Source organism: Myodes glareolus, chromosome 5 (assembly GCF_982192425.1).
Source record: "Myodes glareolus chromosome 5, mMyoGla1.1, whole genome shotgun sequence".
NCBI classification, from domain to species: Eukaryota; Metazoa; Chordata; class Mammalia; order Rodentia; family Cricetidae; genus Myodes; species Myodes glareolus.
The window spans coordinates 27,087,804-27,113,968 of record NC_142030.1 but is presented as its reverse complement, the minus strand read 5'-3'; the positions used below and the strand labels follow the sequence as shown (position 1 = coordinate 27,113,968).

At 47.8% G+C, this 26,165-nt stretch overlaps 1 protein-coding gene across 17 annotated transcripts in view; it reads right to left on the bottom strand.

The window, feature by feature from the left end:
• The window catches only part of Cacna1d (calcium voltage-gated channel subunit alpha1 D), a 313,753-nt gene that overhangs the window by 63,396 nt on the left and 224,192 nt on the right, over positions 1-26,165 (bottom strand). For 16 of the 17 annotated variants that reach the window (XM_085687762.2, XM_087906190.1, XM_085687761.2 and 13 more), the window contains 13 exons: positions 25,198-25,224; positions 21,441-21,601; positions 19,996-20,221; positions 19,692-19,899; positions 15,655-15,775; positions 12,725-12,839; positions 12,171-12,240; positions 11,292-11,358; positions 10,552-10,699; positions 7,334-7,463; positions 4,505-4,564; positions 2,386-2,492; positions 216-303 (listed from right to left, as the gene is read on the bottom strand). In XM_085687762.2, coding sequence (XP_085543888.1) covers positions 216-303; positions 2,386-2,492; positions 4,505-4,564; positions 7,334-7,463; positions 10,552-10,699; positions 11,292-11,358; positions 12,171-12,240; positions 12,725-12,839; positions 15,655-15,775; positions 19,692-19,899; positions 19,996-20,221; positions 21,441-21,601; positions 25,198-25,224 — 1,528 coding nt within the window. The remainder of the gene's footprint in view (positions 1-215; positions 304-2,385; positions 2,493-4,504; positions 4,565-7,333; positions 7,464-10,551; positions 10,700-11,291; positions 11,359-12,170; positions 12,241-12,724; positions 12,840-15,654; positions 15,776-19,691; positions 19,900-19,995; positions 20,222-21,440; positions 21,602-25,197; positions 25,225-26,165) is intronic. The other variant, XM_087906191.1, reaches the window with a different exon arrangement.

Genomic DNA, 26,165 nt, shown 5'->3' with positions numbered 1-26,165 from the left:
GATCTGGGGATTTGAACTCAGGTCCTAGTGCTTGTGCAGCAAGTGCTCCTACCTGCTGAGCCACACTTCATTTTCACAATGACAGCCCTAGGCAGAGGTAGCTTTTTTGGTGGAAAGGTCCCACTTGGAGCCTCTGCTCATCTCCAGACTAGAACAGTCAGTAACTGCAGGCATCCCCAACCCAAGCTAGCCTCACTCAAGAGAGGGGTCAATACCTTAAGTCCTTTCGCTCTGTTGATTGCTCTGAGGGGCCTCAAGACCCTCAGGACCCTGAGAATCTTCACAACGGAGATGGCGCTGGATCTGAGGGAGGACAGAGGTAATGGTAAGAAAGCAAACGGCATGTCGCAGGGCTGGGTGGGAGCCAGGACATCAGTGACATCATGTGACCATCATTTTTAATGACATTACATAACCATGTGGAGTTGAGTTGGTCTCAGTACTTCAGTAGGTCCCGCTCCTTTCTGCCACCAAGCAGGCCTCCTGCCTCCTGCTCCTGAGGGAGCTCAGGGGCCCCAACAGTGGCCCCACATCAGACACACAGCTTGCCTTCACAGAGGCATTTATGAACTGACCTCATTATTTCGATGTAAACACTAGTCTCCTGACATTTAGATTTCAGTGTTTAAGTTTGGGGACCTATGCTAGGGCGTTAAATCTGGTAGGCGAGATGGGCAGCACCCCCTAAGCAACACATATCCCGGAGCATGCGTGGGGGTGGGTAAACAGTGTTCTCCTCCAAGCAAGGGAAGGAGGACAAGACCTTAGGGGCAGCTGGGAAGGCCTCATCAGTTGTATGGGAACAGGTCATGGTGAGGCCCAGACAGCCTGAGAGTTAGCAAGAGGGGAACAGGTCGTGGTGAGGCCCAGACAGCCTGAGAGTTAGCAAGAGGGGAACAGGTCGTGGTGAGGCCCAGACAGCCTGAGAGTTAGCAAGAGGGGAACAGGTCATGGTGAGGCCCAGACAGCCTGAGAGTTAGCAAGAGGGGAACAGGTCATGGTGAGGCCCAGACAGCCTGAGAGTTAGCAAGAAGGGAACAACAGGTCGTGGTGAGGCCCAGACAGCCTGAGAGTTGGCATGAGGGCTTTGATCTGTTGCAGGCTGTTTGAGTTAATCAGTTGGGTGTGGCTGCAGCACCGGCTTGGGAGGAAGTGTGCGCGAGGAAAAGAGGGAAGAGCAGGGACAGCCTGAGTGTTGACAAGAACTGTGGAAGGATTAGCTCGAAGTTTCGACTGGGAAATGAATCCGGAACTTCTTCCCCAGGCAGCAGCAGCTGCAGCGACAACAAGGATGGCCGTTCTAGGCCGGAATCCTTGGTTCTTGTTAGGGCCAAAGCGGGCCCCTAAATAGCAGTGCGGCTGACAATGTCCCCAACGACAGCCTGGGCTCAGCTCACACTGGACGCTGACCGGATAAGCAGAAGGAAACTTAACTAAGTTGACTAAACTTAGGTTAACTTAGGAAACATAACCTAAACCTAGTATTCCTCAGAAGTTGGGTTTCTATTTGTCAAGAAAAGCCATTACTTCCCTTATCTGCCCCAATGGTCAACTACCTCGTGCAAAGGGTTCCTGATTAACCCAAACAGCCTGCAGCAGGCCAAGGTCCACCGGCTAATTCTCAGGCCGTTCTGGCCGACACCCCTTCTCCTGCCGCTACCTAGTCTCATAAAACTGACAAGGCTCTTCCTTCCAGTCACTGTTCTCTGCCCCACCCCAGAGGCAGCCCGGCCATTGATGCTCAAATAAAGGGTCCTTCTTCCCACAGAGTGGTCGAGATCAGCGCGTTCACTGTGCCTAGTGTATAGTCCTCTCCAGTTCCCGTTCGCTATGGGACTTATTACGTACATGTGTGCTCACACTGGGTACTAGCAGGCAGGGCCAGAGCAGAGATTGCTCAAAGGCCAGCAGGAGGCTTAAGTAAGGTCGCAGAAGCTGCAACCATGGTGGATTGCCCCAGGGACTGCATAGGGTAAAAAGGCCGTGCTCAGCCCCACCAGAAACTCTTGACTGCCCCCAAAGGTTGTAGCAGCTCTGTATCCTGCAAGCACAGGAAGTGGAACGGAACGGGTCCCCAGAGCTCACCAAGGCCAAGCTCTTGCACTGAAAGAAAACTGCCACCCAGAGAGGAGACCCTGAGTCTCGGACCAAGCCCGAGGAGAACCCAGTTTGCTCTCTCCTAGTCACGATGTTTTTCATCTGCTGATGAAAGCCAGTTTCACAGAAACAATAAACTCAACCTAGCAGTAGGTACAAGACAAACAGACAAACAAAAAGACAGAACTAGGAAAGCATTGAATGGCCCCAGCGCTGTTCGACATGGGGCACCCAGCTTGAATGAATTAGGTTCAAGTTCCGTATGTCCAATTCCTTCTGAATACTTACTGAATCCCAAATGACACCAGTGACACTCCAACAACCAGCATGTCCAGCAGATTGAAGTAGTTCCTGCAGAAAGCCCCTTTATGTAAGAAAGCTCCAAAAGTTGTCATCTGTAAACAGAATCAGGCGCCATTTACTTCCTCCTCCTCCCCTCCAGGGTCCAAAACTATTAAACAAAAAACCTGGGCTCTTCACAAAATCTTGACAGGAGCACAACTCTGTTAATGACTGCCCACAAGGAAGACAAACACAATAGGACTGAGTGACTGTGAGACCTACTTCAAAGTGAGCTATAAAAAAACGGACAGGGGTAGCCGTCTAGTGAGAGAATTCAAGTAAGAACGCAGCTCTGGCACGTGCAAAGAGCCTGCCTAGGGCAGACTGCATGTGGCTATGTCGGTGAGAATGCCAAGCTGAGTTTACCTATCCAGGACTGGCCTAGCCTCTCTAAGGTCACGGAGCACATACTGTCTTCATTAAACTCTCTCAGCGGGAGCTGGAGGCGGCACCCGGCTCCTGCGCTCCTGGGGTCCTTTCCCCCTTAACTTAGTTGCTCCAGTTGTAATGATTTTCCAGTTCCCGTCTCTCCCAAGATGAGAGACTCAGGCGTAGCAAGGAGGTGGCTGGAGGATGCTACAACTAAGCGCCAGGTACGTTTGCACATTAAGCAGCGAGCACACAGCGTGGGCGCACTAGTGCGGTTTCTGCTGGCAACAGGAAGAACTCAAGGGGCAGGTTCTCCAGATGGGAAGATACAGTGTTAACCCAGGATTGCATCTGGCCCAAAGCCCATGACTGAGTGTCCATCCGACAACTCAGAAAGGCAGACGGTAAACAGAGCCTCAAGTCACCAGTGGAACAAGGCTTCTTCATTCAGCCTAAGGGAGAGGCAGCGAAAGGCAAAAACAAGGACCTGGGGTGGGGTCCTGTGTGTTCTGCACCACAGACCTTACAGCAGGGCTGTAAACCTTGGCCACTGCTCCACCATGATGAAGGGAGGACTAAAACTGAAAATACTGGCTTACCTGCAGGTAAGAAAACTTCAAGTTCTCTAAGATTTGAAACAGAGCTGAACATATTTGGGGTGGGTGGTTCTGAACTCATCATCAGTGACACAGGGGATGCTCCCTGCCCACATTGACTGAGGTTTCCTCAGCAGAAGATTTTGTGAGGAGCCCGCATCCCCAATAGCCCAACACAAAGTACATGTTTTTAAAGATGCACACACAGAAACTTCCAAATACTTTAAAGACAACTATGTTAAAAATTCATTTCTCAGCTTCTTCCCACGAGGAGTTGGCTGTAACAATCAAATCAGAAAGCCCAACTCCTGGAGGCTCTTAGCTGTGCCTCCAGACCTCTGATTATCTAGGAAGGAACTTCCCCCTGGGGTGCTCACAGTCGGGACAGAGAACACACACTGATGTCACCTGTTAGGGCATGCATGGGCAGTACATTCAGATACACCGTTGATTTGTGCAGATGTAGGCCCATCCCACTGAAACAGATGCAGGACATCTCCACACAAGTAGACCCAACTTATCTTGCAAGAGCTGTTGCAAGCAAATAGTGTGCTCCTATTCAAGAACACAGGGACCACACTGCAGTCCCGGGAGCAAGGAGAGGGTGGTTCCTGTCATAGCACTAGTGCGTTTCCTCTTACCTGATGCCAGGAAGGGGAAAGGGAAGTTCACACAGAGCCCTATGTCCATTAGTAGTGAACAAATTTCAGAGGACTTTTTTTTAAAGGAACAAAAATATAATTCCAACTAGAAATGTGAAGCCAAAGTAGCTCCTGCATGCACTCAAAGCTAAAAGAAAAACTGCAAAAACACATTGGTATGGTCACAGGAAAAATATCCAGTAGTTAAAAAAAAAGTTGAGCTTCACCACAGAAGAACAAAAAAAAAAGTTGAAAGCACTTCACGCATCTCTCCTGTGCCTTCCACAGGAGCGGGCCGCATCACACAGCTGGCTGGCCCGTTACCTTCAAAATGATCTCAAATGCAAAAGTACCAGTGAAGACATAGTCTGCGTAGCCTAGCACCTGGAAGGGAAGCGGAGAGCGCAACCGTTACTGCTGCGGCTGCAGTAGCGGAGGGGGTCAAGGGAAATGCGTTACCTTTAACAGGATTTCAACCGTAAAGATGGCTGTAAAAGCATAGTCAAAGTAACCCAGTATCTGCAAGGCACAACACGTGGCAATCAGAACAAGGCACCCCGGTAAGCTGCGGCAGACCCCCGCCCATGGGCAGAACCCCCAACTTGTGGCCAGAGACCCTTCTCCCAGGCAGGACCATCCTCAGGAGCGCTGAGATACACGAAGGGCCCACTTCACCCATATGTGGCTCCTCTTTGTGACCGCCAGGGAATGTTGGGGTCTCACCTCCTTTACCTGCTCAGGCTGACTGGATTCTCCTATTCTGGCCCACAGGGGCCAATTTCTCAAAGTCCTGTGTTAATAGCCTTCCCGCTGGGTGAACTACTAGTACTCACAGCCCCTGATAAATGAGAATCCTACACAAGTCGCGGCTGTGAATGTGGCTGAGTGAAAGAGGCTGCCATCTAGCTGTGCTTCAGATTAGTGGAGAAAGGCTGGTGTGGCTGAGGGTGTAGACTTGTGTGAGATGCTCTTGCTACCTGACAGTGAGGCCTGGGATCTGTTCCCTGCACCATAAAGATTAACATTTTAAATATTCAAAATATAAATAAAAAAGATACTAATGGCATAAAATCGAGTCAAAAAGTTTCATGTGTCCCCGTGGGCCCAGGACGATTTAATTATCATGTGATCTGCCCACCCCACCCTCATACGCCAGAATGGTTCAGTTTGTGAGGCATGGTTTGTATTCAGTGCCTTCCTCCTGCCACACTCCATATCCAATGCTGCTTTCTCCTAAGACTGGTCCTTGCCTTTCTGGGCTCATAGGAAGAATAGACTGACCTTGAGTTTCAATGTTTAGTATAGGCCTCTCTACCAGCATCCCTGAATCCCACCTAGTATCTATGAGTCTTGTGAGCTCCTGATTCTTTAAGGTTCAGAGGCGGTTCTGACCGCTCCAACAGAGTTACTTGGTGTGTTGCTGACACTATGACTCCCAACTAGAAAGATGACAGTTAAGGCTGCCACTACACAAACCTGCATCATGTGCTGATCTCATGGAAATGGCTTTATTGCATGTCTGTCCATCTGTCTATATCCATCCATCCATCCATCCATCCATCCATCCATCCATCCATCCACCCACGGAGGTCAGAGGACAACTTTTAGCTATCATTTTTCTCCTCTGACTGTGAGTCCCAGGGACTTAGCTCAGGTGGTCAGGCATGGTGGCCAGCGCCTTCACCTGCTGCTCTATCTCGCCAGTCCATCAACAGCTTTAAGAACTGAAGATATCAGTGTTGGGAGGACTGGAGAGATCATTTAGGTTCACTCTTTTCATTATGTCTCCTCTGTTGGAGCCACCATTGGAGCACACACTGCCTCTCCTCCACAGAAGAGGGACCTGTGCCTGTCTTCTACGGAAGTCGGGGAGTCCATTTCTGGACTCCGAGACATCGCTTGAAGAATTCTGTGTCAAGCTGATCATCAGACCCCAACCACCTGTCCCTCATCCCCTCCTCCGTCACTGAAAAGTACCTGCCGTCACACTGCTGTGACACCCAAGGCGAATCCAAGGTCTTAGGCTGAAGTACTTTCTTCACGCAGCCTCTATTTCCCTCGCCACTAAAAACTCAGCTACTGTTCAAATGAAACACTGCGGTGATGGAACAGCACACACACACACACACACACACACACACACACACACACACACGGGAAAAAGACTATGATAAGAAGAAACATAAACCATTCCTCGTGGGCACTTAGCCTGGACTGGCTCCTGACCTATGATAACATGATTTGTCTCCAGACACATTTTCTGCCTCATGCTTCATTTTCCTGATGTAACTCCACGACAGAGGGGTGCTCCCTCCATTGGAATGCATAACGAAGCTAGCCTTCAGAATCTCTAAATCAAAGCCATGTCTGTCAGGGTGGACTGAGGCGGACTCGGTGCCTTCATCTTGACACAGACTCCTTCCTCCTGAGCCTCAGGGGAAAGTCCTAGTCTTTGTCACCTGACAGGAACTGGAAAGCGGGAGCTACAGTATGAGGGTGTGATTATCGAGGCAAAGTCGGGGACACTGATTGGTCAATGTGTCTTAATCCTAAAATCTCTCTTGAGCTGATGTGCAGAGGAGACAGGCAGGTGTAACAGCCTTGAGCTCCTGCTGCCTCTCCTGGGCAGCGCCCTGGCGGTCACCGGACAGGCCCACAGCTGTCTGAACATGTCTTTGAAGTTTCTTCAGGGCTGAGTTATATAAACCGCTAAGAAAGAGAGACTGAAGCAAACACTAATTTAGAAACATGTATGCTCTAACATGGATGCACCAGTGGCCCCATCTGTAAGCTACAACACTGGGTGAAGAATTGAAAATTTAACCACTGCCTGTTGACCCCTTCAAGCTGCCCTCATCTCCTGTCCCATACTTCTCACAGCAGAGTAGCTGAGAGACCTCATGTAAATACCCGAGAGAAGGAATTCTTTTCACTAGCCAGAGAGCAGAGATCCCCGACCTATGGCATTCTGGGACTCAAGTTCACCTTCTCCCCTTAGACCTAAACCTCTAAGGAGTCATCACTGTTCCTCTGGTGGGGAAAGGGAAACCCCAGTGTAAGGAAAAAGGAACAAAGAGGTCCCTGAAGACACTGACAGTCAGCAGAGGCTTCTAAGTAAGTCAGCATCTCCACCAGCATCGTCCAGAGAAAGCAAGCAATCAGCACATGTACTGAGAAGCCCTAGCCCCAGGCTCCCGTGCTTGGGCCCCATCCAGGATGGCCCCTGACACAAACAGGCTGGAGCTGACCCCCAGGGCAGTCCTACCCATATCTCTCTCAGAGGCTTACTGTATTCCGGAATGAGTGGCTGCGGATGGGATCCTCGGCAGCAAGGGCGGCGCTGCTCAGCATGATGAAGACCAGGATAAGGTTGGTGAAGATGTGGTGGTTAATGAGCTTGTGGCAGCCCACACGGATCCTGTTGAGAAAAGCACCGCATGGATGCAGGCCTGTGCCTGAAGGGCTCCTCCAGGCTTGGGGGCTTCTTGGAGGAGAACCAGGAGGGGGCTGGCCAAAGGCTAGAATGCTTTTGTTTTCCATCCAGGAAGAACACTATCGCCCACCACTAGTCCCACAAAGCCTACAGCTAGCCTGTGGTGTGAGCAGTTTGGGGCTGGGAGTTCCACAGAGACCATTTCATCAAATCCTTACACATGGGGTTACTGTCCTCCCAAAGATGAAAGGTGGGACTGGGGACAGAGGGATGGCTCGGCGGTCAAAAGCACTGGCTGCTCTTCCAGAGGACCTGGGTTCAGTTACCAGCACCTACATTGGGGCTCACAACCTCTCCAATGCCCTCTTCTGGCCTCTGTGGGCACTGCATACATGTGACACACAGACATATATGCAAGCAAAACAATCATACACATACAAATATGAGAAAACTGAGGTTTATAGATATGAAGGATATGTTAAGGTAATGAAGCTAGTAAGGACCAGGGTAGATTTCACATCCAGGCATTTCTACCACCCATTGTTTTCTACCACAGCATAAAGGCTGACTTATGAAAGAAGACTGGGCCAAATTAAGTTCCTTGAGTGAACTACACAACAAACTACAACCCAACTTAGTTGCAAACTAACTGGAGGCCCTAGCATAGGAAGACATTCCTGCAAGAGACTCCAAGTCTCGGCCAGTCATGGGCTGCCAAGCGAACAGCCTATGCGCAAGCACGGCCCAGGCAGTGCTGTGGCCAGACAAGGGGACGCTCCTTCACCTCGGAGTCTGTCCATGATGACATCGCCACACTGCAGGACACAGGTCATGGGATGGCTTCTGCCTGATGGCTGCTCCACTAAACTGTCGAATTTAACTGGCCCCAAGTTTTTATTTTAACACAAAGACTAGGACACATTCCTTTCTTTATCCACAAAGGAATTGTCTTGCAAATATGACCTGCAACAAGAGTGAGTTGAAGTCTCTTGCTGTCTGGAAATTTATTTCTACTAAATGTCCTATTTTTAGAATACTTTATTACTTCTGTCTATTCTCACTCTTTTCTCACCTCTCCCTTCTTCATGTGTGTGTGTGGGGGGGGGCACAGATCCCATAGTATGCATGTGGAATTCAAAAGGCAATTTTGGGGAGTCAGTTCTCTCCTTTCATATGGATATGAACGGATCAAACTCAGGTTCTCAGGATTGGTGGCAAGCACCTTTACCCACTGAGCCCTCTCTCTTGCCCATCAATGTCATATTTCTAATTCAGTACCGACCCACAGGTACTCCTTAGACGGTGAAGCAGAGTGCTGTATTGCCTGTTCACATGCAAGGCTCTCGTTGCATGCTGTGATGGATTTATCACTGAATCCTGCAATCCTGAGAAGCAAGCAGGGCAGCTGGGTCTCTCAACCCAGACCCAGGTCTTTCATGATGGCTCATGGGGCCCATCAGAATCTCTCCTGTTCCCCTGCGGTGCCATGGAGCTGGTCAAAGCATCCTACTCTCAATATTCAGATCTAAAGAGTTACTTTTACCTTGGGAAAAATAACTTTTAATTGTCAAAACTGAGTCACCTTTATATGATGGTGACCTCTCATTTCAAGTCCCCCCCATCTTGGGTTACTCGGCACTTCCTGGAAGGTTTGCACACTGTAGTAGCTGGGCCTGGAGAAGACGTTCTGAGACAATGGGGACAGGGGTCCTCTTGACTTCTAGGAAAATGAGCCCGTTCCTTACACACACACATACACACACACACACACACACACACACACACACAAACACACACGTGCGCGCGCTATGAACTACAGGCATCACCAACAGTGCCAGTCTTTTCTGTTGATTTCTTTTTAAAGGATGCTCAGTGAGGAGCTGTACAGAGGTCATCAGGGTGGGCCAGATAACTGTGCAGGTGAAGAATTTGCATACGAGTCTGACAGCCTGAGTTCAACTCCAGAACCAACACAAAGCGGAGAGAAAACCACATCAGTAAAGCTGTCCTCCAACTCTGCACACGGTGGCACATGTGCCCTCCCGCCATTCACACACAATAGCAACAAAATAGTTTTGTAAAGATCATGAAGCTGTCAACGTTGTAAGGACTTGAGCCTGCCCTGCTTCCCACCTGAGTCTCTGCAGGGCCTGTCAATCACACAGTGTTCCTTCCTGACAGCCAAGCACTGCTTCTGCCATTCTTCTAGAACCCCTCCCAGGAGCTACCTATTCCCCTGGCAGCCCACTTAACCCCAGACGATTTAAACCTAGAAACCAGCTAGTAAACAAGACTTCTTCCTCTCCCGGCCTATGAGTCATCCCCATGTTCCTGGTGAGCACCTTATCATTTTAATATGAGAAATGCTATTTTAAGCATCTTCGTGGCGCTGAGTCAAACGTGTACAGCCTACAAAACATTGCGAGCAACACCATAAAACTCAACAAGGGGGAAAATCACCTAGAAGGATCTGAACATGAAGATGCTGTGTAGAACCTGCAGAGCAAATTCGTATTCCACCAAGCATATTAAGACAAGATCCAGTCGGGCGGTGGTGGCACACACCTTTAATCCCACTCGGGAGGTAGAGGCAGGCGGATCTCTGTGAGTTTGAGGCCAGCCTGGTCTACAAGAGCTAGTTCCAGGGCAAGCTCCAAAGCTACAGAGCTACAGAGCCTGTCTCAAAGAAAAAAAAAAAGACAAGATCCACTAGTTAAGAAAGGGTTCCAGAGGTGGCCAGTGTACACATCAGGACAGATATGGACCCCATCATAACACCTTACTGAGCTAGACACTGCCCTATGGATCTTCCCATGCAGGGAGGTGGGGGTAGGGATTCTAGAGCAGGCTCCTTCCAGGACTCTGTCATACCCCCACAGGAACAGGACACTTCCTCAGGTTAAATGCATGTCTAAGGCAAAGAAAAGAGGAGGGGTTGCCGGGAACTTGTGGTGCCCAGGAACACTCAGGATCGGAGCAGGGCGGTGAACCACTTTTCTTTACTCCATCCCCACTACCCTCAAGAGTCACTGTAGAGACGGGGCAGCAACGGGATTAGGAAGAAAGTATTTACGGGTTGGTCTTGCTAAGAATGAAGAAAGCACTTCCTTCGGGGATGGGTGCAATCTTCTCCTTCATGTTCAACTCTGAGATTCTGCGAGGACGAGGACCAGCAGGAACCTCAGGCTCATCCTCCTCTTCCTCCTCTTCCTCTTCACCTACTTTAAATGGAATGTTTTTTTAATAGGTGTGAAAGATTATATATGGGTCTGAACTATTGTTCTCAATTTCACATTAAAACATGGCTTACACGTTAACAACATCTACGGTTTCCAGCAACTGAAACCTTCCCTTTCCTTCAGAGAATGGGCCACATGAGCAGGGGGTAAATACCCATCATGCCTAGTGCACTGAGTTATGAGACATGGGAAGGAGGCATCCTCCAGGGCACAGCATGACCACAGGCACAGGCGAGAGCCTCCCTGCCATCCTTCCAACATCTGTCTGGTTCCCCACCACCCCCTTGCTCAGTGTTAGCTGGAAAAATCTGTGGATTTCCAGTCACAGGCATTGCTTACCTTCAGGCTTTGACACCCAACAACCACTTCTCCAGCAAGAGCTGTGCCTACCTGCCCCTCCTCCTCTTCCGCAACCTGGGGTTTAAGTCCGTCTGTGCTCCCTGTGACTTCGGGGACAAACAGAGCTAAACTGCTCTCTAAGACAATGAGGCCCATGGCCTTGGTGGCCTCGGCAGCCCAGTGTGGACTCCTCGTCCCCTATCTCCAAACTTCTGGGCCTCTCTGCTCCACATACCTGGCACATCACAGGGTGGGTAAGGGTCCTTATCTTCAGTCTCCTCCTGATAATCATCAATTGTAACCTAAGACAGGAGAGGGAATGCTGACTTAATGTTCTTCAAAGGGCCAAAGTCAGAGGGCCGGTCTACCATTTGGCAGTATGAGGGTTCTTATGCATGAGTGTGAGTATGTGTGTGTGTGTGTGTGTGTGTGTGTGTGTGTGTGTGTGCTCACATGCACGTGTACATGTGCAGAGATAGCAGTTGGAGATTCTGCTTCAGTCAAAAGGCCCAAGAGCAGGAAAGAGATAGGCCACCGCTCGGGTCCCAGTCAGTGGGCAGTGTCTGTGCATGCCAGTGCAGGCACATATACTGTGTGAGAACCATATTTAGATTCCTGTCTCTCAATTAGACTGTGAACTATATGGAGGTAGTCTAGTGTTTGATATGCAACTCTCTACTCGGGATTTATCAATTCGATGAACAAACACATCACAGAAATGTCCAGCGCTGCCATCAGTGTGAGGAAGCTGATAGTGCAGCCTTCAAGCCTCTCAGCACACCTGGACTCCACAGTCATGTCTGAGAACACAGTCATCTACTAAAAACCCTGACTGTATCCTCCACTAAGAAGACACTAACAGAATCATAACCATGGGTTACATCTGACCATGTAGTGGCAATTCAAAACAAAACAGGTAACCCAACTGCTCGAATGTCCACATCCTACAGTATAATGTTGGCAAATCAGCTCCTTCTCTAACTCAATCAGAAACTTCAGTTCCTATACTGTAGGCTGTATTTTCCATAGCAGAATGTCCCACTCAAAGATGCTTTCCCGGTGTAAGTGGTACAGAATCACTTTGAAACATAGAAGTTATTTTGGAAAAAAATACCTTGTTGTCACTGTTGGCTATCTGGTTGACTTCTGGTTTGTTGTTCTTTTTGTTTTCAAGGCTTTCTTTTCTACAGAGAAAAGAACACAAGAAACCAAATAACCACACTGCTGTGTACTGAAGGGCTAGCCAGGATTCTGAATCAATAGTGCTGGATGAGGGACCAGACCTCAACTGGAAACATTGACGACAAGACGGTAGGGCAACACAAACCTAGGGCTTCCTGTTCATCGAATGCAATGGAGCCATTAAATCTTATTAAAATCCTCGGCTGAGAGCTAATCAGTACTGGATGTATTATTTAATTCACGACACCAAAACTAACTACAGGGATTCTTTAAGTGCAGAGATGTGTGATTTCTGTTCTTCGCTCTGAGGACAAGAGTCACGGGCCTGGCTTCTACCCAAGAGTCCCTTCTCTTCACTTGGTACCACATGGTCATCCATAATCACCTCAGCTCTTGGGAAGCATGGCTGAGTCCCTAGCACCCTTTGCATCACAGCTGGGCGCTCCTAGCACCTCTGGCAAAACGCCTCAGTGAAAACAGGATTACCTGGCAATTTTTTTCCTTTCTTTTTCTTCAGCTTCCTCTTTCTGAGCAGTGTTCAAACTTTCAGCGTCAGCCAAATTGTCTACAGCAATGGCCAAGAACACGTTCAGCAGGATATCTAATTTGAAAATCTTAAGGGTACAACATGTTTTTAAATGCAACAGTTGATAACGGCAATGTCACACTCCTCTGCTTGTGGCGGCTGGGAGCCGGTGACTGACCCTAGTGTGATACTCAGTACTACTGGAGAACTTGGTAAAATTCCACCTTTAAAAACAAGGGAAAAACACAGATACCTGTTCTCCTGGATATTCACAGAGACCCACTGAAACACACATTTTACTGTCTCCTTGCTTATATACTGCTGTACCTTCGTGGAGCACAGCGTGATTTCTTCTCTTTGAAAGCATACATTGTAACACACATATTCAAGGGATTCCTTCACAAACCAGAGGCCTTCAAAGACCTCACGTGATTGCAATAATCTCATTGCACAAAATAGCAGGAGGCTTTCTCCTCTAACGTGGGCTCCAGAGCCTGTGGTCAGTTCCTTCACTCTTCAGTCTGCGGATACCCGCTGTGGATGATAAGCTAGATCTCTGGCCAGGGGTGGCTAGGCTGGGTTCTGAAGGCCCCACTGTGGCTAGATTCGGGGTTGAACATAATTTTGCAAATGGTAATGTATCAGGCAAATATGCTTTTAATTTTTGAAATTATAAAACTGATTGTGTTTTGTAGAGCTTTTAGAAAAACAGAAGTTTTTCTAATGAGAACCTCGAGTCAGAAGATGCAGTTACGTTCTTATTCACTAGTGTTTATGAACTGAGGAGTCTAGGGAGTTGGGGGTCATCCAAGAGAAGGTCTTGTGCTGGGTGGCTGCTTCCTTAAGCCTGATGTTCAGTCTACAGCAGGAGCGGAGCATAGGGGAGACAGGAGCAGTAGACTGGGGCCCCATGGTGCCTTGTGTATTAGAAACTTCCAGGTGGGCTGCTGAACACATATATCAGTGAAAGCTAACAAGAACCTAATGGTAAGATTGCTATGAGGGGTGCCATGCCTAAGTCTTTCAAGAGGACAGAAACATGCTGAAACTTGGGAAAAAGCACCTGCCCTGGGCTGAAGATAGCATGGGAAACACGGAAGCTCCTCAGACAGGCTTTGCAATGGTGGCTTAGACAGGGTCAGCCCTGGGAAGAGTATCAAGTATGTCTCTAAATGGACCTCCTGAAGAGATAATCCCATTCCTGGCCTTGAAACGACACTAAACTTGTGGGAAATGGAGCACAAATCCGGATCATTATATCACCTGCATTCGGAGGCATGGCCCAGACTTCCTAAACAGGGGTGCGCTGTGGATTCATTCAGAAAGACAGGCAGAGCACCTCGGGCAGGCCAGCCCCTGCTGGGCACTGGGGACGAGAGCTAACATGATACAGCAGCATATCTGTTCCAGTGGAGACAGACAACATAGGCAGCCCTTTAAGGACCGAGTATAGTGACATACACTCCAAAGGGCTTCAACATGGATCCAGAGAGCAGTGATGGGAGACTCCGGGGTGGCTATCATCAGCCTGGAGGAAACCCATCCATGTCCTCACAGGCCTCTGTGCAGACTCCTGACCCATGAAGCTGTCCTCTGGTTGGGAGGAGGAGGCCTGCCCACCGAAGCTCAGTGGACAGTGGACTCTGCACAAGAACAACAGGCATGGATAAGTCTGGGGTGAATTCAGAAGCTCCCTGGAGGATAGGGCACTAGAACTGAGCCCAGAGAACTAAGAGGTGTGGTGGGCATGCAGAGAAAGGGTTTTCCTGAGAATCTCATAGCATAAAACACTGCCCCTAAGGACAGCAGGGCAGGTGGCCCTAGGGTCTCCACCCTGAAGGAAGTCCAGTGGAGAGTTAAAGAACATGGAAATGGATGGACTCCAGGGATCTGGACCACTAGGGACTCATTCATAGTAGGACTTTTTAAATCAGAAGGGTGGAGAACATGGAGTGTTCGAGTCTGTACATATGCTTATTACATGGGGTACTCATGTCTGTATACATGCTTATTTCATGGGTGCTCATGTCTGTGCACATGCTTATTACATGGGGTGCTCATGTCTGTATACATGCTTATTACATGGGGTGCTCGTGTCTGTACACATGCTTATTTGCCACAGGTAGGTAGGTTCTTCATATAGTAGGGTTTGTGCTAGGCATGGGGAAGCTGGAGAGAAAACAGACACAACAACCAAACTTTCCAGGACCCTGAAGGGGCTGGTGGAGGTGGTAAATGAAGTGACCCAACAGCCAACTGCTAAGGTCTAGGATCCATCTCAGGAGGGAAGAGGAATCAACAAGCCAGAGAATGGTCGTAGGCCATGCTATAGAAGGCAACTAAGCAAAGCAAGACCGTGACAATCCAGCCAGGTGGTGGTGACACACGCTTTTAATTCTAGCACTCGGGAGGCAGAGGCAGGTGGATCTCTGTGAATTTGAGGCCAACCTGGTCTACAAGAACTAGTTCCAGGACAGGCTCCAAGGCTACAGAAAAATGTTGTCTCGAAAAACCAAAAAAAAAAAAAAAAAAAAAAGACTGCAACAATCCATCAATCCATCGGGGGCTCTCACTGCTCACTGGGTGACATGGATGCAGCCGTAACCTCCCAGTGACATAAACAAACATCAGGCTTCCCTTCTTGTCCTGTGTGGAGACATGACACAAGACCCTTTATCTACCGGCACCTGTATCGGCACCTGTTCCTGTGTGACTCAGACTATATGGCTCCTATCGGCCGTGTGGAGAGAAAGGCCTCATGTAGCTAACAAGGGGAAGGCACTTGTCTTCCAAACCCCTAAAGCTGTTCCCATCATCACAAGCACCAGAAAATTCAGAGAGAACAAGGCAGTGCTGGGGATCCCACAGTCCCAGTAGTTCCCAAGGATACAGTTGCCACAGATGAAAAGGATGATGAAGTAGATGCAGACAATCATTCCGGAAGAGGATGGGCCTCCATAGGCCATGATGCCATCATACATCACCGCATTCCAGTCTTCGCCTGTCAGGATCTGAGAAGACAAGGCTGGGGTCAGACACGGGCAGATGCCTCAAACCACAGCTGCTATGCCAGAGTTCCTACGCCACTGGTAATGCTAACCTCCGGCGTTTTTCATAGCCCAGCTCACAGTGAAATGGATCTATCTGCTATCCTGTTGAAGCTTCAACGTTTCTCATCATTATCATCATCATCATCATCATCATCATCATCATCAATATTATTATTTTGGCTTTTCAAGTCAGGGTTTCTCCAAAGCTTTGAAGCCTGTCCTGAACCTCACTCTGTTGACCAGACTTGAACTCAAAGAGATCTGCCTGCCTCTGCCTCCCAAGTGCTGGGATTAAATGCATGCACCAACACTGCCCAGCTCAGTGTATTATTTAATTTTGCAAATAAGAGTTGTTTTTCTCTTGTGATTTTCTTGTGTTGTTTTCAGTGATTGTTGCTGGTACTTGTTTTTCTGGTACCTTTACTTATAGATCAAAACACACACACACACACACACACACACACACACACAGAGCGGTGGGGGAGGGAGGGAGGAAGAGAATGAGAGAGAGGGGTCACTGGTATCTTTTCTTATGCTTTTAAGCATACCATTATTTCTACAACTGGCTTTTCTCCGCTCAGTGATATTCCTGGAGACCCTGACTGTAGGTTTTCTCATTCATTTTACTCAGTACGTAGTATTCCACATAGCAAATGTCCTTCAGAGACAGGGAACTTTATCTTTCCATTTTCAGAATCAGAGAATTCTGTCACATGAACGTGTATAAAGTATCTCGAGTAGAAATAATCAGTTTCAAGTGTAATCTTCTCTATTGATGATACCTGGTAATCCAATCCATTCTGAAATCCAATCAGATAAATACAGACTGCAGTTTTTAAAATGCTACCCCTCCCCTAGGAAGAGAGTGTATCTTCTATGCAAACCAGAATCAGACAGCAAACGGGCAGATAATTAGAAAAGAGGCTCCTGACTTTATTCCTAAGAAAATTACAAAGAGACACCATTTTGCCTGTCAGGCTGGCAGCAATTATGAAGGATAAACACCCACCTCAGCAAAGAGAAGGAGGAGGCACGGGTAGCCTCCATGCTGCTGCCTGAGGGTAAATAAATTCCACTATAAGCAGAGCATTGTCAGGGGGCCAAATACGAGGAAGGCCATTTGCCTAGAAGTCCCACAAGGAGGACTTGTTCTGCATATCGGCTCTCTCACACACGCCTAGGGTATCCTATGTATTCAGACCCATCCACCAGAACGCTGGGAAGGGACTGGTCACGCAAGCAATGGCAGCTCACACCCATTGTTATGATGGTTTTGGAAGGAGGGTGTCACTTCTATGGGTCAAGCAGGTGGCCCATTTCATAACAATGAAAGCAAATTAAAACAAGGCTCCGGACAGGTGACCCCCTGTGCCAACTCTCTACAGTAAGCAGGAGGAATGACCGTGAGCAATCCTCCATCTAAGAGTACTCCGGAACCTGGTGAGGAGTGGTTACCGCCCAGAAAGAACTGGTGGCGGGGTGGGAGGATTGCCACTTTGTATCTTTTTGTAACACTTACATGTTGTGCCATATGAATGTATTGCAAGAAAAGGAAACATGTGTTTCCTGAAAGAAATGAGAAAAAAAATAGTAACTAACCAGCAGCCACGATTTTTAAATAATTTAAAGAAAGACTGCAGTTTATCATGGGTTTCAAACTGTGGGGTGTGACTTCCTACGAGGTCACTTAAGTGGCAGGAGGTCATAAAGACCCTGGAAAGAATCAAAGGTTTCTGAACACACAGCAAACAAAGATGAGTTCAAAAACCAAACCTTAAACGAGCCTGAGATGCTCCGGGAAGCAGTCACCCAAGCTGCATTGCACAACCATCAGCCTTAGGTCTGAATTCACAGCATGCCCACTGAGCACTGGGCACACTCTCATCCCATACAATGCCAATGAATCCGGCCTGGGCTCCCGCGGCCTGGGCTCCCGCGGCCTGGGCTCCCGCGGCCTGGGGGCCTGGACTGCAGACTCCTGCAGGCTGCGAACAGCAGCGTTTCTACCACACATGCTAGGTTTTCTGCTCTTACAGAAACACATGTGCTTAATTGCACAAAACAAAGCCAGCCGTGCAGTGTTTTCCTAGCATAGCTTCTCTTCAGGTCGCTGTCACAGTAGGGTTAACTTTGAACTGGACTGTATTCGAATATTTGATTTTAAAAATTTCTATTTCAGTTGATGGTTTGAAATTTGTAAAAACAACAACAAAACAACTTGTTATACAAAATATGGCAGAATTTGCAGTAGTTTCTGTAAAGGGCCTTAAACATACTTCTGCTGTTTTGTAGTGTACATGTTTATGCTAACCGACATCCTAGGAGAGGATGGTTATAAAATCAAAATATCATTAATTTGAAAATTGATGACTATGCTCTACATCTTTCAGTATTCAGTGTGTGTGTGTGTGTGTGTGTGTGTGTGTGTGTGTGTTGTATATGTCTGTACATGTTCATATGGCATACAAGCAGGTCTAGGTCAGACATCAATGCCGGGTGTCTTCATCAGTCCCTCGTCACCATGTGGTTTCAGACAGGTTCTCTCACTGATTAGAGCTTACTGATTTGGCTAGGTTGTCTGGCTAATGAGCTCCAGGGAGCCTCCTGTCTCTGCTGTCCTCCCCACATCCTGGGATTACTAGTAGGAACTGCCATGCCCAGTCTTTTATGTGGGTACTGAGGACCCAAACATAGGTCCTCATATGTGGCAGGTTCTTACCAACTTTACCTAGCCCCAAGACTTCTTTATTTATTAGATAGATTAGTATGCAAATTTGTATTTATATTTAATAAATGTTGAAATGTATGTTTACCAAAGATATGCTCTTTAAATTTTTTTATTTTTATTTTTAATTTTGTGTGTGTGAGTGAGAGAGTGAGAGTGAGTGTTTAGGCATAAAGTTTTTTCATTCTTTGTGATTCATTACAAGCAATAGTTTGATTTGTACACACACACACACACACACACACACACACGAATGCCCAAACACACCAATATACATAGGGTTATTAGAAAAAAAACTTCTTGGGGGTGAAAATGGTTGTGAGAAGCAGAATGTTTACTCTGTGATTCTGTGAATCTCTAACGACCATGTGAGACCTTCCAGATCATTCTCTCTAGACTCTGTACTCCTTCAGAAAAGGACAAGTGACTTATCAAAGTCCCAGATGCGAGCCCAGGGAGAACCACTATAATGCCTAACTGCTTCTTGCCCTTCCCATGACGCTTCCTGTCTCTTCCTCAGGACTAGATGTTTAGATGTTTGCTGATATCACAGAGAAATCTGGTGGCATGGATGGCATAGGGAGCTAACCTGTCAGGTTTGGACCATAGCAGGGGCCCAGCTGAGAGCAGGGGAGGAGGGCTCAGTATACCCCAGCCCACAGGTAGCACTGCGTACTCCTCTTCCAGCGACAGGGCCCCCATGGGACACTGTCAGAGTCAGACAGGGCAGAGACTGGCACAGCCCCTACCATCCAGACTCCTCTGACTACACATCAAGACATTCCAGATTCGGCTTCCAAATTCACTTCTTGGCTTTAATCTATTATAACGGATTACAAACATGCCTACTGATATAAAGAAAGCAAAGAAACTAATGAATGACAAGATTTTAAAGTCTAGTTCCCAGAGATCTCATAAGACCAAACAAAAGTGTTTCCGTTTGTCATATCACACAGGTAGTGGAAGACACTGTAAAATAAGTTACACGACATAAAATTCTGCCCCAGAGGACCATGGGATGAGAATGACTGATAAAACGGCATCCTTGTGTCTTACTGAGTTGTAGGCAGATCCAAGAAGGCAAAGGTTCTGGCTCTCTGACTTCCACTCACAACAAGAGCTTCCGGGGTAGGGGGTTGGGGGAGGGCTCACCTGGAACACAGTCAGGAGTGCCTGGGGAAAGTTGTCAAAGGTGCTTCGCTTGGTCTGGGTCTCGTCGAAATTAAACTTGCCACCAAACAGCTGCATGCCCAGCAGGGAGAAGATGATGATGAAGAGGAAGAGCAGCAGGAGCAGCGAAGCGATGGACTTCATGGAGTTCAACAAGGACGCCACCAAGTTGCTCAGGGAAGTCCAGTGTCTACAAGACGGGGTGGGGGGAGGGGTAAACCCAGAGACCATCACCTGGTGGGGGACAGCAACCAAGCACACACGGGTGCGGCGCCCACATCTTTACCTGGTCACTTTGAAGATTCTCAGGAGGCGCACGCACCGGAACACGGAGACCCCCAGAGGAGACATGAGCTCCAGCTCCACCAGGATGGTCTCGGTGATCCCCCCACACACCACAAAGCAGTCGAACCGGTTGAAGAGGGAGACAAAGTAAGCCTGGAGGCCCAGGCTGTACATCTTCACCAGCATCTCACAGGTGAACAGAGCCAAGAGGACTTTGTTGGCAATATCTGGGAAGACAAAGTGCAGGCATGGTCCTCACCCTCCCATCACCTCCCTTCCATCAGTGTCCACGGCAGACACAGCAAGGCCTCGTCCCAGCCTCTCTGCTGCGCGGGCAACAGGGACCATCCTTATTGCTGCTGGCCATAACCCAGATGTGAGTCTGGAGAAGTCACTCGCTTTCTCTGGGCCTCCATTTCACTGACTATGAATGGGAGAGACAGTTATCACATGAGTCCCTGAGCCTCCCAATGCTAAGCCTTTAAGACTGTGCATTGAGACCACACCTTAGTTTTTTCTTTAACACCCTCCCCCCACACACATACTTTCCCCCATATAGAGAGAAAATAAAGAAAAATAATAAAATCTGACATTGAGGAGTGACCACTTGTAGCATCCTAGTGTCAGTTTTTATTTTTATTTATTTATATTCTCTCTGTGTATGCGGAAGTATGATGTGTGTGTTCACGTGTGCATATGTGTGGTTAATCAGCATGTGTGTGTGCATGTGTGAACATGTGCAGGAGCCAAATAAAGATGCTGCATGGTCTCCTTGACTACTCCCCGCCTTATTCCCTTGAGGCAGGGCCTCTCACTGAACCCAGGCCAGTCCCAGTGACCTCCTAGTCTCTGTCCATCACACAGAGCTGGGGTTACAAGCGTACATTGCCATGCCTAGCTTTTCATATGGGCGACCGGGCAGGGATCTGAACTTAGGCTTTCATGTTTGTACAGCAGACACTTTACTTACTGAGCCATCTCCAAATTCCCAAAGTAGTTTGTCAGTAGCAACAAACATTGTAGACTGAGGGCAGCAGAAGCAAATATACAGAAAGACAACTCAAGAGTTTAAAACTGTCCAATCTAGAAAGGGATCTTCTGGTGATGACCTCCATGTACCCCCAATTCTGACCATCCAAAGCTGAAGAATCGAAATCACTTCCCAAAAATACTAAAGTGGGGATAAAGCTTCCAATGTGTCAGGGAGAGGTACGTATCAGCTCCAAAATTCCTGGGTCCAGGGCTATCTCAAGGTTGTGGTGTAAGTTAGCTGATATTGCATATTGTAGGCAAGACACCTTTTCTGGGGCTCGCTGAGTCTGAATTGTTCTACTACTTCTTAATTCTAACTGGAATATTACACTTCACTTGGATAATACCGAATAGCAATTATCTGTAAGCATCTCTAATTCAGAACAAAAGAAGAACAGCACCTTCCAGCCGTACCTTGAATCTGTGTCAGCCAGTCTGGCTGATTGTAATGCTCGGAGGAAATAGTCAAAGTGTTGAGAAACACCAGGACGATAACCAGCCAGTAAAACGTGACAGATTTCACGGCAGCCCTGCATCTCCTGCGATTGAATCGGTTCCAGCGACGCCAGCGTCGGCTGAAAAACAAGCAAACATTGCTCCCTAGACCACGGACAAAGATGGCATCTCAGAGACCAATAAACTTTACTGAGCAATAGGAGAGGTTCACATTAAATGGCTTAGGATGGAAAGAACGAGCTCCCAACACAGGTGTGAACAGACCCCATGATAAAACTGCTAGTCTTCACACGCAGCTCTCAACAGTATCATCTTGGACGAATTTTGTTATCACTTCCCTGCTGCTATGAATAACTCCAGGATCTGACATATGCAGTGGGTATATAACGTGCATATAACGCCTGCAAGTGGGTCAAAGAATCTAGACATCCACAGACTCACGTGCAGATTCAAGACTGCACTGGGACACACACAAAGATCTTGTAGGTGCCATAGGGCACAGGATCTGTTAAGGGCAGAGGGGCAGAACCACTCAGCTTATTATATGTATCTGTGTAGCAGCTTATCATTACATAGAAGGTATTAGGTGGCAGAGCAATCTATGACCGTAACTCTTCTTTTAGGCAAGTGTTTAGTCCTTTCTCAAATGCCTTTCCTCTGGTGCCTCGTGAGTGTCAAAGCTGAGTGGGACGTGTGTCTCAGGCTGAGTCATCAGGTGCCCTTTCTGACTAGCAATGCTCGAAATATACCTTTAGGAGCAGATCCAATATTGAATCGTGTTTTCATAAGAACAAAACCAACAGAACCAAACAGACACGTGACATGTCCCCGCCCACCTTCCGTCTCTGTTTGTAATTAGGGTAGACATTTTCTCCTTTTGGGAAACACTCCCAATCTCCTTGTCATAAGGGGACAGTTAGGCACCAGAGACTGCTGCTCAGCAACCTGGAACGCAGGGAAGAACCAGCTGGGTCTCAGCTCCCTTCTCTTCTGGCCATGCTGTCCCAGTGTCCATCAAGAGGGCATTTTCTCTAGAGGCACAACTCAGGAGGAACATCTAGGCTGCTTCAGTGTGACTCCGGCTGACTCAACTGTGTGGCTGTGATAAACATTTGCAACCCAGGAAGCCAGGGAAGGATGGGCCCTGGGCGGTTTCACATAGACCTGGACCCAGCAAGTTGTGCTTTGCTTTCTTCTGCTCTGCAGCTTCTGATGGGACGAAGAGTGTCTGAAGCATGGTGAGTGGTGAGCAGCACAGACAACTCTTCTGAGGACTCTAACGGCTTACAGCGGGGCTCTCCCGGGACACATGACCCTATACACATAAGTAAGGTGTCCCAAAAGGCTATGCATGCTGGGTTTATCTTGCACAGCAGTGACAAGGTACGAGCAACTACAGCATCTAGAAGACTCAGTGTCATATCCCCTGGAATCATGCAATACTACTAGCTGGACACTCCTGTGCTCAGTTACATGTGGGCGGCAGGAAGCCTGCATTCCTGAACACTGGCTATCTAGGTGCCTGGCGCTAGTAAAATGGGGTTGCAGAGGCACTTTTCCAGGGTTGTTGGCCTTGATACGCATGAAGCGTTTTGGCATAAATGATAACTGAAAATTCACAAATGTCCAGTTCCAGACTGAAGGTGGGGGACTGGGAGAAATACTTGTCTGCAAAGCAAAGAGCTAGGCTGGACCTTAATGACCAAGAGCTCTCCATGGGCAGGTGGAAGTCTCCCTAGAGCAGACATCAGGCCAAAGACCCTGGAGGTGAAGGCATCAAGGCAAGACACCCATGAAAACAGGACAGTGTGGTATGGTCACTGAGTCACAGCGGAGGGGTGTGGATCTGGGAAGGGAAGTCAAAAGCTGAAGCAGAAGATGAGAAGTAGGGACAGATTCGGAAGTGTCTCTATGGTCTGGTAACAGAGACCAACAAAACAACCCTAAAATCTTACTCAAAGTCAGGTTGAGATACAATTTACATGCGGCAAGTTTATTCCTTTTACGTCCACACTTGGTCAGATTGTAGGACATTTCCATCACTCTGCGCTCGCTCATGGCCCGCATCCCCAGAGCAACACTCCTGGTCTGTCTCCTACGCCCATCGTTCTGTTTCAGAATAGTGATAGGTATCCTTTTGAGGTTTTTTTCTCACCCAAATGCTTTTGAGATTCATCAGTGTTGCCATATTATCAGTAATTTTTAAAAATCTAATGTTATTGTGTGTGTATACATGCACATGAGGTACAGGGGCCGTGCCGTGTGTGGTGGTTAAATAACTCTGTTGGCTGGTTCTCTTCCATTTACATATGTCCTGGGGTAGAACTCAGGTCACAGCAGGCACCTTCAACACTCAGCCATCTCAGTGACCTTCTCAGAATTGTTTTCCCTTCTTCCTATCCCTGAGAAGTCCTGCACCTTATGGCTAAATCACAATAGATCTGCTCAAACCACTATAAACATGTATAATTATTATATATGTCTTTCTCTTACATCAGTACCTTAGAGTTGGAATTGCTATGCCATATCATGAATGTAATTTTGTGAGAAATTAAAAAATGCTTTCCCAAAATAATTATGTCATTTAACATGCCTGCCAGCACTGCACAAAAATACCAGTCAGCATCCCTGTCAGTACTTGGCGTCACCAGACATTTGAATCTGATCTACTTGTATCAGTAGGCAGCAGTATTGTTGAACTTGCATTTTCCGAGTAACCATGTTTGTTTCACGTGTTCCTATAGCATGTTTTTCTCTTTTTTCCGACCTGTGTGCTGGAACCTTCTTTCCAGTTTTACATGATTGTTCTGTCATTGACACTATCTTTACATAGTATTCTCTCTCTATTAGATACTAGTCTTTTATCAAATGTGGTTTGCAAATATTTTATCAGGTTTGTGACTTATCTTTTTATTTTATAATAAAACAAAGTCAAAAGTTTTAATTTTTTTGTTTTGTTTTTTGTTTTTTTGAGACAGGGTCTCTCTGTAGCTTTGGGGCCTGTCCTGGAACTAGCTCTTATAGACCAGGCTGGCCTCGAACTCACAGAGATCCACCCGCCTCTGCCTCCCGAGTGCTGAGATTAAAGGCGTGCGCCACCACCGCCCGGCTAAAAGCTTTAATTCTTATGGGGAACCAATCTATCATTGTTTTTCTAACATGGATCAATAAATTTTAAGAAATCTTTACTTAACCCATGGTCACAATGCTTTTATTCCTGTTTTCTTCTAGAGTTTCTACAGGTTTGGGCGTTATATTTAGGTTTGGCCTACTGTTTGTGTGCAGCAGGAGAATGCTGTAATTGATAAAGAACACATAGAAGAAAGTACACAAAATGCAGGCACAGGGTTCAATGGTATTATAAAGTGAACACACAGTCTACATCCAGGTCAAGGAACGGAATACTACCGGGTGCCTTAGCTGTATTCCTGGACTGTCTTGTGGGGAAAACCTCTGTGAGCGTGGTAGTGAGAGTGGGTAAGGGCAATAAATGCTCACTTATTGTGCTCTGCCAGTTTACACGCTCTGACTCCCCTGTCCTGTTTCCCCAAGGCAGGATGGTAATACTTTGAAGGGAAGTTGGAATACATTTTTAAACTCAAGTCTAGACCAATTAACTCTATGCATAAGTGAGAATTTAAAACATAACATAGAAAGTCCAACACAAGCTCGCAGAATGGAGGGGGGAGGATAAAAATGGAAAGACAATACTGACCTGAGTTTGGATTTCGAGATGGCTTGACTGAAAGGGAAGAAAACAACATTCAGACTCCCGTTCGAAAGGCTTAAGCATATGCTCCCATTGCCGAAGCAGAGATGGCTAAAGCCATGCACAGAAGCCAGAACTCTGGTCCCCCGTGCTACAGCCGGCCAGCTGGTTAAGGGCAGAGCGGATGTCCAAGTGCTACTAGTATTGCCAAGAGGGGGCAGAGCAGCACCCTTGAGAGCCCAGGCAACAGAAAACTCTGGTTTCCTTCCAGAGTGGCCCTGGAACAGCCCAGAGGTGGGGTTCTTCTCCCGTCACCCCAGAGGAAGCCAGGAGGGCCTCTGCAGACCCCAGCTCAACAGTAGCAAGGGCTGCTCCTGTTTGAACGGCATCCCGGCTCCCCTGATCACTGAATGGGTGAGTATGGGGACATAGCATGCCCTAAAAGCCCAGTGTTCTCATCTGTAAAACAGGGATTGCAAATTCATTCCCAGGCTACTTCACATCATTGAGAGGGCAGGGCAGGAAGAGAACAGAAACGAAATCACTCCATGAGCCATTATGACACATAACATAGTGTGTCATTTTTATAAAACTCTGCCCCAAATGAGGTTGAGTTCTCTTAAAAATGACACCTGGACCCAAGAATGAGATGGAAAGGACGCAGGCGGGAAGCAAACAAATCCAAACAGCACGGGGCTCCCCAAAGCAGGCAGTTCTTAGCACATTTGGCATTGCTGCCCGCCACCCAAAACCCCTGCTACTGCAGCCCAATCGTCTAGAGAAAGCCTGGAAGCCTAGTAGGATGGTGCCCCACGTGGTCAGGAAAGGGTAGTGCAGGCATGGCTCCAGAACAAGGGGCTGTGAACAGGGGAGGGCGGGGCCTCCAGATCCAGCTCCTGGGGATGAGGTTGGAAGGCCCCACGGATGAAGGAAAATTTGAGAATGTGGCACACTCTGGTCAGCAATTCTGCCAT